A 12,458-nucleotide genomic window follows, 5' to 3' on the forward strand; every position below is an offset into this window, starting at 1 on the left:
GCCCCTTTTCCCTAAAATCAATTGGTTAAAAATGCATTTAATCATTCAACTTATTACAATGTATTTACTTGGACTCCATTAATTTATTTTGTATTTTGAATGACATAGTAAAATAAAACATTCTTTATTGCTGCATGAGTATGTGGTGAAAATAATTGTGAATAATCCATGAACAACAATGGCAATTATGAGCATCAGTAATACTTCTTGCATTCTGCACGTCACACTTTATGTGTCATCGCGAGGCATGGATCACTTGAAGCTGCGACATTTCAGCTGCACAATGAACCAAAAATAATCTTTAACATCACGTCAATGTAAGAGGCAGAATGTTGTCCTCTGCAAAAAAAAAGAAAGAAAAAACATTTTCAGTCCCATCCTTCTCGAGACTTCCGTCATGTTCGTCCACCCCATGGAGAAGCATCCAAACAATCATTTGCACAAATCGAGATGAAAGAGGTGGCCGGCGGTAGCTTAGCATGAAGACAACCCCGGCCTTTACTCCTCCCCACCTCTTATGTGATCACATGATCACATGGGCAAGATTTGATGAGATGCATGTTGTCTCAAAGCCGAGCGGGTTACATTATTTCCACAAGGATACAAACACACACACACACACGAACACACAGGCAAATATATCCCTGTATTAAATTTTTAAATCCAACAGTCAATCGGGGTTGAGAAAAGCCTCCCATCAAAAAGTGTTCCAGTGGGCCAGCGGGTGATCTTCAAGCCAGAGGTGGGAGTAAGTCACAAATGTGTGAGTGAATGTTCAAGTCTTAACCAAGTCCAAAAGTTTTTCAAATGGTTCCAAACTAGTTGTTGGTCACCCTTGCATGTTACCATTCTCTTATTCCCAATTTGATCAAAATACAGTACTGTATAGCCTATTCCTTGAAATTAAATGGAATCATCTTTATTCCTACATGAGGTGGCCTTTTAATAGTATAGCATAACGTGCTGGTGGGTCGTTACCTTTTCAACATTCATGTGAATGAAATTCCTCAATTCACGTCAATGCAGTACCTTGGCACCAAGACTTCAGCAAAGCACTACTGTTGTCCAACTGAAGCTCCTCCAATTGCTGCAACATAGTTCCTTGGCATCAAGATGACACCAAAGCAATACTTTATATTAGACAGGGCTTTGGCTTGTGCAGAAAAACAGTTAATGGAGCAATTATATATTGTGCTAACATAGAAAAAGAATGTCTTTTTTTTCCCAATATTTTTTGAATACTTATTCGGGAAGGTCCACCATCTGACATTGACAGGGTATGTTGTAATTATACGAACTTCATGACGTGATTAACTGAACTCCATAGTGTTCCAAAACTATTTTTCAGGTGACGAATGAATACATTTCAGTAAATAGTCTAATTGATTAAAATCTCTATGTAATGATTGGGAAATATTGGATTCATCAACCATATAAAAAAATCCCATCAATGATTTGGGATTATACTTTTAGAATATTTTTTAAAAATTCCATTATTCCATCAATTCATTTTAGATCAATTATCAGATAAATATTCATTTTGTATCAATGTTAATCGTTCATTTTTTGTTGACTTTTTAGGGAACTAGGGAATTTGCGAATGATTCCGAACAGAGCCCATGCCAAGTCCCAAGTCCTAAAACTGGCGACTTAAATCAAAGTCTCTCCACCTCTGCTTCTAACAGTAGGCCTCTCCTTGCGGCTCAGCCACATGATCCAGTTCTAGGGTATATGTGGCCCCCGTGGGTGGTTTGTGGCCGTTGAGTGGCAACTCTGGCGGCACCTCTGCATCTGTCGTCAGGTACCACATGTGGTCAGGGAGATCGAGCTCCAGCAGCTTTTGCTTGACTAATAGGCTTTTCTCGATGTTCCTCCTCTTGAACTTGAACTCGATAATGGTCTTGGTGTAACGGTTTAGTGCCGTCACCGCTGAGCCCATGCAGGTGCCAAACGATCCCCATGCTAGTCTAGAGAGAGTCCAAGAAAGAGGTTAGCAATAGAAGCTAACGCTCATTACTATACACACACACACACACACACACACACCACACACACACACCACACACACACACACACACCACACACACACACACACACACATACACACACACACACACACACACACACACACACATAGATTATACAGATATATCCTATACATATATGCAGGGGGTAGGGGCAGACCCCTGCAATGAACAGCAAAAATGCAACAAATAGATACTGTTGGGGCAATCAGATCAAAATACCTCTTGATGGAGGCGTTTGCAATGCGGAAGTTCCACCCTGACACACATCCAGCCAATCAGATGTGTCCAGCAGCTTCCACGTAATGAATGAGGACTGAAAGAGGTACTCTATTGTCAAACTGTGGTGCTGATTGTCTGTATGGCCGGTGAACCTGTCAACAGGGTGGTGCGGTGATGGGGTGAACTTTGGCGCTATTCCCCCTGATGGCATCCGTGTTTTGGTTTGTCACAATCAACCACATAACTTTCAATGAAATACTCATATTAAGTGGAAGGGCTAGCACTCAATGAGTATTCATTGGAAAGACAGGTGGCACGGTGGAGCAACTGGTTAGAGCATTGGCCTCACAGTTCTGAGGACTGGAGTTCAAATCCTGGCCCCGCCTGTGTGAAATTTGCATGTTCTCCCCGTGCCTGTGTGGGTTTTCTTCAGGTACTCTGGTTTCCTCCCACATTCCAAAACATGCACGAACTGGAGACTCTAAATTGCCCACAGCTGTGATTGTGAATGCGACTCTTGTCTGTCTGTATGTGCCCTGCGATTGGTTGGCAACCAGTTCAGGGTGCACCCTGCCTCCTGTCCGATGTGAGCTGGGATAGGCTCCGGGGTTCTCCTGACCCTTGTGAAGATAAGCGGCTCAGAAAATGGATAAATGGATGGATGGAAAAGACAAAAATAGGAAAAAAAACTGTATCCGAAGAAGACATTTCTTCAGTGAGTACCTATGATTCTTCTCCTTCACCTTCTCAGTTAGAGTTAATACGCAATAAACTGCTGTTATATTTATTTAGCGTTTTTTTACTTTATAATAGTGTGTTTCTTAGGGCATTGAGAAGGAATTTATTACTATTTTAGTTATTGTTTGAATTGTTTTATCATGTATTTGTTTGTTAGTCTTGCTCTGAATCGTTTTACCTGTGAGACTTAAAGTGTGACCCAGCGACACCTGAGAGGCGATGACCCCCTGCCGACCTCAAGCAGATACTCCCGTACACTGGGAAGCAATGTCTCCTTGTGACCTCAGTGCGTTTCCCTGCTGACCTTAAGCAGATACTCCTCAACACGGGGAGGCAATGTTCCCCTTCCACCACAGGGAGATACTCCCAAAAGCCATATACATGTCTTTAAACAATGCCGTGTTTTCTCTCGTGGGTTTATCAGGACACTGTCCAACCTTGAAGAAACATGTACCTTAGTGTTTATGTTGGGGTGGGTGTAGCCATCTGTACTATGTAACCATGTAACCTGAGAAAGCAATAAAAAGAGGAACAACCACTTGGCTGGCTCAGAACCTTGCTTGGTGGTGGAGCTGTTCAGCCAAACCTGTTTTCCTTATGAGCCGATAAAGACCTCTTCATTGTCCCTAATTAATTTCATATTCAGTCCAGCGGTTAGATGTCGAACCTGACAGGTGTGCTTATTTTGATTTTATGATATTTTTTAATGACACACAGGTCAAAACAGGTTAGGTGTAATGTAACTTACTACAGTTTGGTGGTGACCAGTACACGGTGTGTCCTGCCTCTCACCCAAAGCTAGCTTGGATAGACTATACCATGCCCATAACCCTAGTGAGTATAAGTGGTTCACAAAATGGATGGATAATTTAATTTTGGGTCTGGAACTTTACATGAATTTCAGAGGAAAAAAATACTTCACTTAAAGAACATTTCAGGTTATAAATGGTGCCGACGATGATGCCAAGGCCAAACCACCTCCCCGTCAAATCCACCTCCGTGGCGGAGATGAGCCACCGCAGCCCGACGGCTCCGGACACGGTGCCACATCAATACATTTAGCACCCCTGACTTACGGATTGCACCCCCATCAACTATTATTTTTTTAGTAGTTGTATACACACTGTCATTTGGAGCCCACAAAGCTCTCGTCCTTTGCACCTGTGCAATCCATTTTTCACGACGAACCAGGTCTTTTGGAAAGGTATGACGAGCGAATCCATCCTCCTGAGTGTTCGAGGAATATCCAGCAATACAACGAGTTGGCATTTTGGCTAATACGAAGGAACAACAAGCTACCTTCCAGCAGGTAAAACCCGTATAAGCATATGAGACCGCTTGAGTGCGCTACTGCCCTGTACGTCACTTCCTGCATCTTCTCGAAAACAAATCCCTCGAGAGGATTTTCATGGTGGGAGTTACTAAAAGCCATATACGTCAAAATCATATTTTTGTGGTGAAAAAAACGGATGTGTCCATACCGGCTGCCATTTTTTTCCTTAATAACATACTAAAAATCATGCATTTCATGACAGTGGACCTTAAAATGTTTAAATTTCCCTCAGATGAAGCAGAAAGGTCCCATAGAACATTGCTAAAAAAGGTAAAAGATTTTGCCTGGTGTAAATGTGTACGAGCCCTGAAACACACTACTTTGCTTTTAAGCAAAACTAATTTGACAAGAGCTAACATTTTGGCTACCATTTATAATATTTGTTCTAGCATTCATATATGGTTTGCATAAAATGAGCATTTTCAGGTTCATCTTTCAAGATTTGAACATTTATTAAAAGTTGTACATTCAACTTTTAGTAATTAGCAGAACAAACACTATAAATAATGAACTGCTGTTATCAATAAATGTTACCATGTCATGTCCCAAGCCACTTATCCTCACAAGGGTCACAGGAAAGCTGGAGCCTATATTAGCTAGCAGGCAGATTACACCCTGAAATGGTTGCCAGTCAGTCTCAGGGTATATCAACACCCTCCTTGAACAGGAATCAAACACATGTTGCCCACACCAAAGGGAGGCGTGTGTACCACTGCACCATCAGTGACTCCTAATAAATGTTACCAATTATCCTAATTATCTTTTTCAGATTTCACTGATAGACTGCAATTGAAATATCATTGGCGCCAGACAGAACCGTCATACCTCCTCAACTATCACTTTTAAGGAAATAAAAAAAACCTGGCATGTATGTTGAAACATTAACCTTGCATCATAAAAGACAGCAAGTCATTATATAGACTTCAAAAAAGCATGGAATTGACCACATTTGGACATAGATTTTTGACCCAGTGCCAGCAATATGACATGGTTAATTGACTATTCGTATTGCAATAATCGGTGACGGGTTGACCAACAAAATAATTTTCTGCATTCAAAACTGGCAGCTAGCCATTACCGGTTCCACCTATCGATCGTGTTTTGGCAGCGTCTTGCGGCTTCTTAAAAAATACAAAATTACATGGATGGCATGGAGAGCTGAATTAATGTATGATGAACCAAGCAGATATAGGCAGAACTTCACTATACATCTAGCTAATGCTAACATTAGCATAATAGCAAACTGACCTAAAGCTACACAAAGGACATGAGTTGTCTTGTCTTACACATAAGACCAGCTGTAGTCCCATGTTTTGGGCCTCCAATCTTCCGGACCCATGGCCACAGCCAGCTGAAAAATGGTGGTGAACATCATATGGGCCACCATCCCACAAAGGCCTAAAACCAGAAAAGAAGAGACAACAGCAAAGGTTTTTGGGGGATTTTAGTATCCATGGCAACACTGATAGCCAACATTTAACATTTTAGACAAGACTTGCTGAAAATAAACCCATGCCCCAGAGCTTTGTTGAGATTTGGTTGGCTATAGGACCGCGTGGTGTAATGTAGTGAAGTAGAGTTGACTGCCTCACAAAAATATTGAGAATTGAATCTTGGCTTGGGCACATTCCAAAAAGTTATTAGCATGTTAGCTTCATTGAAGACTAATTGTCAATTGGTGTGAGAGTGAATGTTTCTTTGTCTACCATATATGTGCCCTGACTGACTGTGAATCAGTCGTGTTTTTTCTATAGGAACTTAAAAACCAGGAAACCAGTCAGTTGTTTGTCTCTAAGTGCTCTGACATTGACGGGTGGTCATTTCAGAATTGTACTCTGCCACTCTCCCAAATACAACTGGAAGAGGATCCAGTTCTCCCTAATGAGGACAAGCAGTATAGAAAATGTAATGAACGGTTGCCGCTATCTCAGATCTGTCGATTATATAATATGTTTTGAACAAAAGACGTCTCTGTGATAAAGTGAACATCCCAGAGACTAAAATATTTTTTATAATTTTGTCTGTTTTGAAGCAAGCACCAATCCGGTGGTCATGATCTCCCAGCGGGACACTGCTGGCTGTCCTTCTTTTGTGGAGGTCTGCCTCACAGCAGCTTTACTAGAGGATTAACTGCTAACAACAGTGCAGTTGAGGGGAGCAGCGTGGGTGGGAGAAGGAAGGGTAGGGGGTGGGGTGTCACTCCTCTGGGCAGGTCTTGGTCACGGCCCAAAAAAGAGCCGCCCGCCTCCAATCGGATTATTGCACAAACCAGAAAGCAAATCCTTAGAGTCAGCAAGTCAGCCGGTGTCATCGTCTAGTAACTAGTCTTAAACTCATACTCCATTAACAAGTCCGAAAGTCACAGTCAAGTAAGTCCTAAAGTTGTAGTCTGGTAACTAGTTCGAAAGTCAGCAAATAACTAGTGCTAAAGTCAGACTCCAATAATAAGGACTAAAGTCATAGTTTAGCAATTGGTCCCAAAGGCATACCCAAGCAACGGAGTGAAATCATTCTCTGGTCACTGATCTTTAAGTCATACTCACCGAACGAGTTTCTAATCATAGAGTCATAGTCAAGTCATAGTCTCGGAGCGAGTTTGAACTTTTCGTACATTCAAGTTTTCTGTTAATCAAGTTAACTAATCCTAAAGTCATACTTGGTATGAAGTCCTGAAGTCACACTCATGTAATGAATCTGAAAGTTATAGTCTCATGGCTCATCCTGAGGTCAAACTTGGGTACAGTTCTGATAGTCTGGCAACAATTCCTGAATTCATCCTCTATTAACTCTAGTAACGAGTCCTCAAGTCATACTCATGAAGTTATTCTGTTCCTGTCGAGTCAGGAATTTTAAAAATCATCATCTAGTAACCAGGCCCAATCCAAGTAGTGTAACTAGTGTTGTAACTAGTAAAAGTTATAATTTAACACCCCTCAAGTCATACTCAAGTAAGAAGTCTTAAAATCATGGACAAGAAACAAGTTGTGAAGTCATACAGGAGTTAGTAGTTGTAAAGTTTTAAAAGTAAGTCTGGTAAGACTTGCGTGACTTGTCCGAAAGCCTACTAACTAGTTGCAGTGCATTGGTAAATGAGCGGGACTCAATCACTTAGTGTGTGAGAATGATTCGTCAACTAATTCTGTCGTGACATTCAACTTCAATCATGTTTCACCAGTTTATTGTTTGGTGTGCTCAACCTCCCGCTAGGAGCTTCCATTCCTCACCTGATAATGCAGTGCACAAGGCGGCGAAGGCACTCAGCTTGAGTTTGTTCATGACGCTGAAACAAGGACACTGCTCCAAGGTCATCAGGGTGCCACCCGCAAACAGCAGCATCAAGTACAAGGTCTCAGCCACAATGCACAACCACAGCACCCCTGCATACACACAGCATATAGCAATGAGTGATAATAAATACAAATACACAAAAAAAAACCTACTACAAATGAACTCACAAAAGCCAAGACAAGAAAAGGTTAAACATCCATGTCCTTGCTTGTTAAAAACTCTAAATCACTCAATACATTCATTAAAAGTAAAGTTGTGCTCAGTTATGCAACTTGTGCCATCAGGGGGACTAATTTGCTAGTCACTATACGTCATAGGGGTTACCTGTAGATAAACAACATACATTATTTGTAGTAAATACTGATAAATAATCATTTTCAGACCATCCATCCATTCATTCTCAATACCGCTTCTCCTGTTCAGGGTCACGGGGTGCTTGAGCCTATCCAAGATGACTTTTGGCGGAAAAGCAGATTACATCCTGAACTGATCACCAGTCAGTTGCAGGTAACATGCAGACACGGACAAACATTCTCATTTTCACTTGGTGGGAACTGAACCCACGGAGCCTGGACGGAGGTCAGGGGAATGTACAGCTACAGCATCAATGACTTAATTTTCAGACCAACTAGCTCATAGATAATTTTCAGTCAGCTATTTAAATACAAACCTCGTTCATGTTCCGGGGCGATCTCAGAGAAGTCACGACAGTCAAAGCCTGCAATCGCACAACAACGATTAGAACTGTCTTCAGACTTAACACATTGAGTCAAAGAAATTTAAAATAAAGTGTGGTTGATTGTGTGGTCTTCATGGTCTTCAATGAAGTTTGGTTACATAAGTGGCAACGTGACATAGTCCCTCTCTAGCCTACACTAATGCAGTCATGAAGTTGTAATTACAGTAAATATTTTTTGAAAGGAAATACAAAATAATCAAACACAAAATACAGTGGTACCTCTACTTACAAAAATAATCCATTCCAGAAGTTGTTTCGTAATGTGAAATTTTCGTTAGTAGAAGAGCATTTAACATGTAAATAGCCTAATCCGTTACAACACACACATACCCCTGCCAAAAATAACCATTCAAAGTACATAATGTAAAAAATGAAAATGATCTTCATTTACCTTTGGTGTTGGGCGACTATGCGAACAGAAGGATGAGTGACAAACAAAAGACATTGTGGGGGATGAAGGAGGAGGAGGCAAACATTTGACAGTTGAGGGAAAAAATATGTACAAATGTTCACACGCACACCACTTAATTCCACTAAAGTTTCTTAGGCCCATGGTGAAAGAAAATAAATAAACAAAAGAAAAACTCACAAAAAAGTTGTACTTTTCAATGTGTGCTAGCGTGATTCGGTGACAGTTGAGTGTCCGAGGGAAAAGATAAGCATCATGGGTAAAGATTGATGTCCCTCCTAGCCAATGGGATGCCAGGAAGATGCTACAACAAAAGCCAATGGGAGACATGTACTGTACTAGACATCATAGTCGAGTACATGGGTGCATCGACAATCGACGGATTGGAGACACCTGAACCAAGTGATGGGATGGATTGTAGGCTGATGTCTTTCTTTTTTTGTCACATCAGCCTATCAATGTTGTGCCCAATACGCTAATCTCGTCGTGTTGATTGACTGACATTCGTTTTGACCAATCCTGGCCTTTTCTGATGTGTCACTGCGCATGTGCACATAAAGGTGCATTCTACCGAGGTGGCGCATTGTCCTTCTATAGAGCTTGTGCACCTACATCATCAAATCACGTCACTGGCTGGAACTGCCGGTCAAACGCCATTCTTCAATGCTAAGTCGCTAGGAGATGACGCGAAAATACGTCTTATAGCACAACGCCCAGAGTTTTGTCCAATAACGTTAAACATTTTGAAGGTGACAAAAAACAAAGGTACATGGAAAAATGAGAGACACTTGGAATAGAGGACCCATATTTAATGCCAAAGTCGATATTTTCGCCGATAATATATTCTTATTTTCTTCACTGTACAAGAGTCTAGTTACTCATCTTTATATTAGTATTGGACGATACTGTCATGGTCCCTGTCCTGGCTGTACTGGTCCTCTAAGCGGCACACACCTGCCGCAATCGACGGAGATGCACACCTGCGCCTCGTCTCTAGTAATTACGTCTCAGTTATATAGAACCACACGTACGGTCTGTCCTTTGCCAGATCGTTGCTTCATGCCTTTTTCCCGCACTCTCATTATCCCGTTACCTGTGTACCGACTCCTGCCTGGCCACTGACCTGCCTCCTACGCCTGACATTCTTGTTACTGCTGCTCCCGTTGACTGCCTGCCTGAGCCCCGACACTGCACCGAATAAACAGTTTTCCTGAACTGCCTCTGCGCCTCCCGAGTCGTGCATTTGGGTCGAACCCCGTGTTCTGGTCGTGACAAATACATTTATCATTTATGGAAACGTTCTCTACAAATCGCTAGCAACTAATTCAGGGTGTACCCCGCCTCTCTGCCAAAGTGAGCTGGACTAGGCTCCACCACCCCTGCGACCCTAGTAAGAATAAGGGGTTCAGAAGATGGATGGATACTTTTCCAGAAGAAACATTTTGGGCCGGTTATGTATGAAGCAGGAACATCCAAGTGGAGCCAAAAAAAGTGGCCTTAATATTATGTTTGTTATTTTATTGTTATGTTTCAGACCAATTTTTGTTTGATATTAGACCAATCCAACGGCAAGATCACATTCAATTCAACAACAGGGTCACAGACAACCCAACGGAAGTGTCGCGTTCGACCCAATGACAGGGGTCACATTTGAACCAACGACAGGGTTGCGTTCAACCCATTTTGGGTTCAAGTAAGTGGGCCCAACACAATACTCAGGGTCAACTCGTTGGGTCAGTCCAATTTTAGGAATGTACAGTGTTACCCAAAGAACCTATTTTGGGTTGTTTTTCATCCTGCCATTTTTAGAGTAGAGTAACAAGTAACTAACTTTCTAACTATGGTGCCTATTCCTAAAGTCAAACTCTTGTCACTAGTCTTAAATTAATAGTTTCACAACTACTCCCAAAGTTGAATTTGATCTAAAACAGTCTAGGAACTAATCCCAGAGTTATAGTCTCATAGCTATTCTTGAAGTCACACCCTAGTAACTAGCCCTAATAACATTGTCTATCAATTACCCTCGTGCTAAAGTCCTAATCTAATAACTAATCAACATGTCATAATCATGCTAGTCTTGAAGTAAAAAGGTTTCCAAAAGCCAGTTTATTAACTTGTCATGAAGTCATAAATATGTAGTAACTAATCCTGAAGCCAACCTCGAGTATCAAGTCGTATAATCATACTATCGTTGACTGAAAACCAGACTTGACACTTCCACGGGAAACAATGACTGTGCCTTGGTTCAGATACCATGAGCATGAAGGTAACTGTAGCTGTCAGAAGTCCAGACAGGACAGCAGACAAGGGATGAATGAGACAAAATTTCAGGATCAGAATAGGTTTCTTATCATCGATTCTCTATCTGATCTAGCTTACTTCTGGAGCAGTGAGTCCCCCGACTCTGCAGGCTCCCTTCATTTCTCCCTCCTTACCGTTCATGTCGGCTGCCTGCTCGCAGGAGAAGAAGATCCCAGTGTGAAACTTCTTGAGCAGGAACTTCTCCTCCCCAGTCTCAAAGATATATTGCACCAGGCGGCTGTCGTTGATGTTCGAGCTATTGAAGCGGATGCAGAAGAACTGCTTGATCTTGATGGGCGGCCCTGTGCAGAACGGCTTGGCCACCTTCCGTGTCCCTTCGCACCAGTAGCTGGTGGTGACGGCCGACAGGGCAAAGGCAAACGCCACAAAGTTGAGGGTGAGCGCCAGAGAAGCCCGCCGTCCGCGCTCCAGCCTCATGGTCCAGGCCAGAAACCGACAAGGGGGACTAATCCCGATTTTTGACACGCGGCCACCGTCTTTCGCCTCCCGTCAAATGCGTCAAATCTTCATAATCCTGTTGCCGTGGAGGCTCCGTGGTTGTCAAAAAATGCAAGCCGCCACTGTTACCGATCTTCCTTTTAAGTATTCATCCTCTCCTTTATGCCTCCTCATTGCTCTACGTCGCTCCACCTCTTGCCAGCCGTATCATCGGTCACAAATGGCAAATTATACGACAGACTTCTTTTCATCATATTCATAAAGGACAGATTACAGCAATCTGACATTATAATCCACAGCAAGGTTTTTTATACGCTGGCCGCCAGCAGCCACAAGATCAACCAATTGATTCAGACTTGAACACGGAATACCACAACATCATCCATCCATACATCATTTTTTTTTTTTTACAGAGATTAAACTTTACTTGGGATCCTCCATGTGGGTTGAATTGTCCGTGTACTCGTATGCTCTTTTGCTTCACTTGTAAAACAGTTCGGTGCACTCACAGGGCAAGAACACACTAATATAACGATTATGTTGTAAAAGTGATTATTCTTCCACAGCTTTCCACTCGTGTATGGCATTTTTGTCTTCCAGTAAAACTATTATGGTGAACTAGTTGGACAACCCTATTTGTTCTACTAATGCACTCAGTTGGCGTTGTGCTGGTATGCTCTTTGCCTTAACCTGTAGGAAATTCTCAACACACTTGTAGAAGGAGTAGCACACACTAGATGTCCAACTGGAGTGCAGAAACGTCATACAGTAATGGTAAAAACTTCATGTTACTAGTGAGGTAAATTGAACACGAGTTGACACCTGTCTGCAACTAGTAGTATGAGTGATGAAAAATTCTACTGGTTTACAGCTAGTGCTTCATTCAGAGCAGTAATAGCACAAATGTCAACTAGTACGTATGTAGTTTTTCCTCATCAGTAACAT

At 42.0% G+C, this 12,458-nt stretch overlaps 1 protein-coding gene across 1 annotated transcript; it reads right to left on the reverse strand.

The window, feature by feature from the left end:
- Positions 1–1,678: 1,678 nt before the first annotated feature.
- Positions 1,679–11,492, reverse strand: LOC133514759 (germ cell-specific gene 1-like protein). The gene is made up of 5 exons (XM_061846691.1): positions 11,189–11,492; positions 8,276–8,323; positions 7,542–7,694; positions 5,604–5,715; positions 1,679–1,967 (listed from the first exon to the last, which is right to left on the reverse strand). Exons 1-5 carry the CDS (start codon positions 11,490–11,492, stop codon positions 1,679–1,681), a joined length of 906 nt encoding a protein of 301 aa, XP_061702675.1.
- Positions 11,493–12,458: the final 966 nt, after the last annotated feature.

Source organism: Syngnathoides biaculeatus, chromosome 16 (genome assembly GCF_019802595.1).
Source record: "Syngnathoides biaculeatus isolate LvHL_M chromosome 16, ASM1980259v1, whole genome shotgun sequence".
In the NCBI taxonomy this organism is placed as follows: domain Eukaryota; kingdom Metazoa; phylum Chordata; class Actinopteri; order Syngnathiformes; family Syngnathidae; genus Syngnathoides; species Syngnathoides biaculeatus.

Bases quoted from the DNA above. Each gene is read 5' to 3' on its own strand.
- LOC133514759 (XM_061846691.1), bottom strand. From the start codon at position 11,492: ATGAGGCTGGAGCGCGGACGGCGGGCTTCTCTGGCGCTCACCCTCAAC. The intron at 7,695-8,275 runs GTTTGTATTTAA...GTGTGTATGCAG, and splicing joins CGCCCCGGAACATGAACGAG to GGGTGCTGTGGTTGTGCATT. The intron at 1,968-5,603 runs GTAAGACAAGAC...GACTCTCTCTAG, and splicing joins GACTACAGCTGGTCTTATGT to ACTAGCATGGGGATCGTTTG.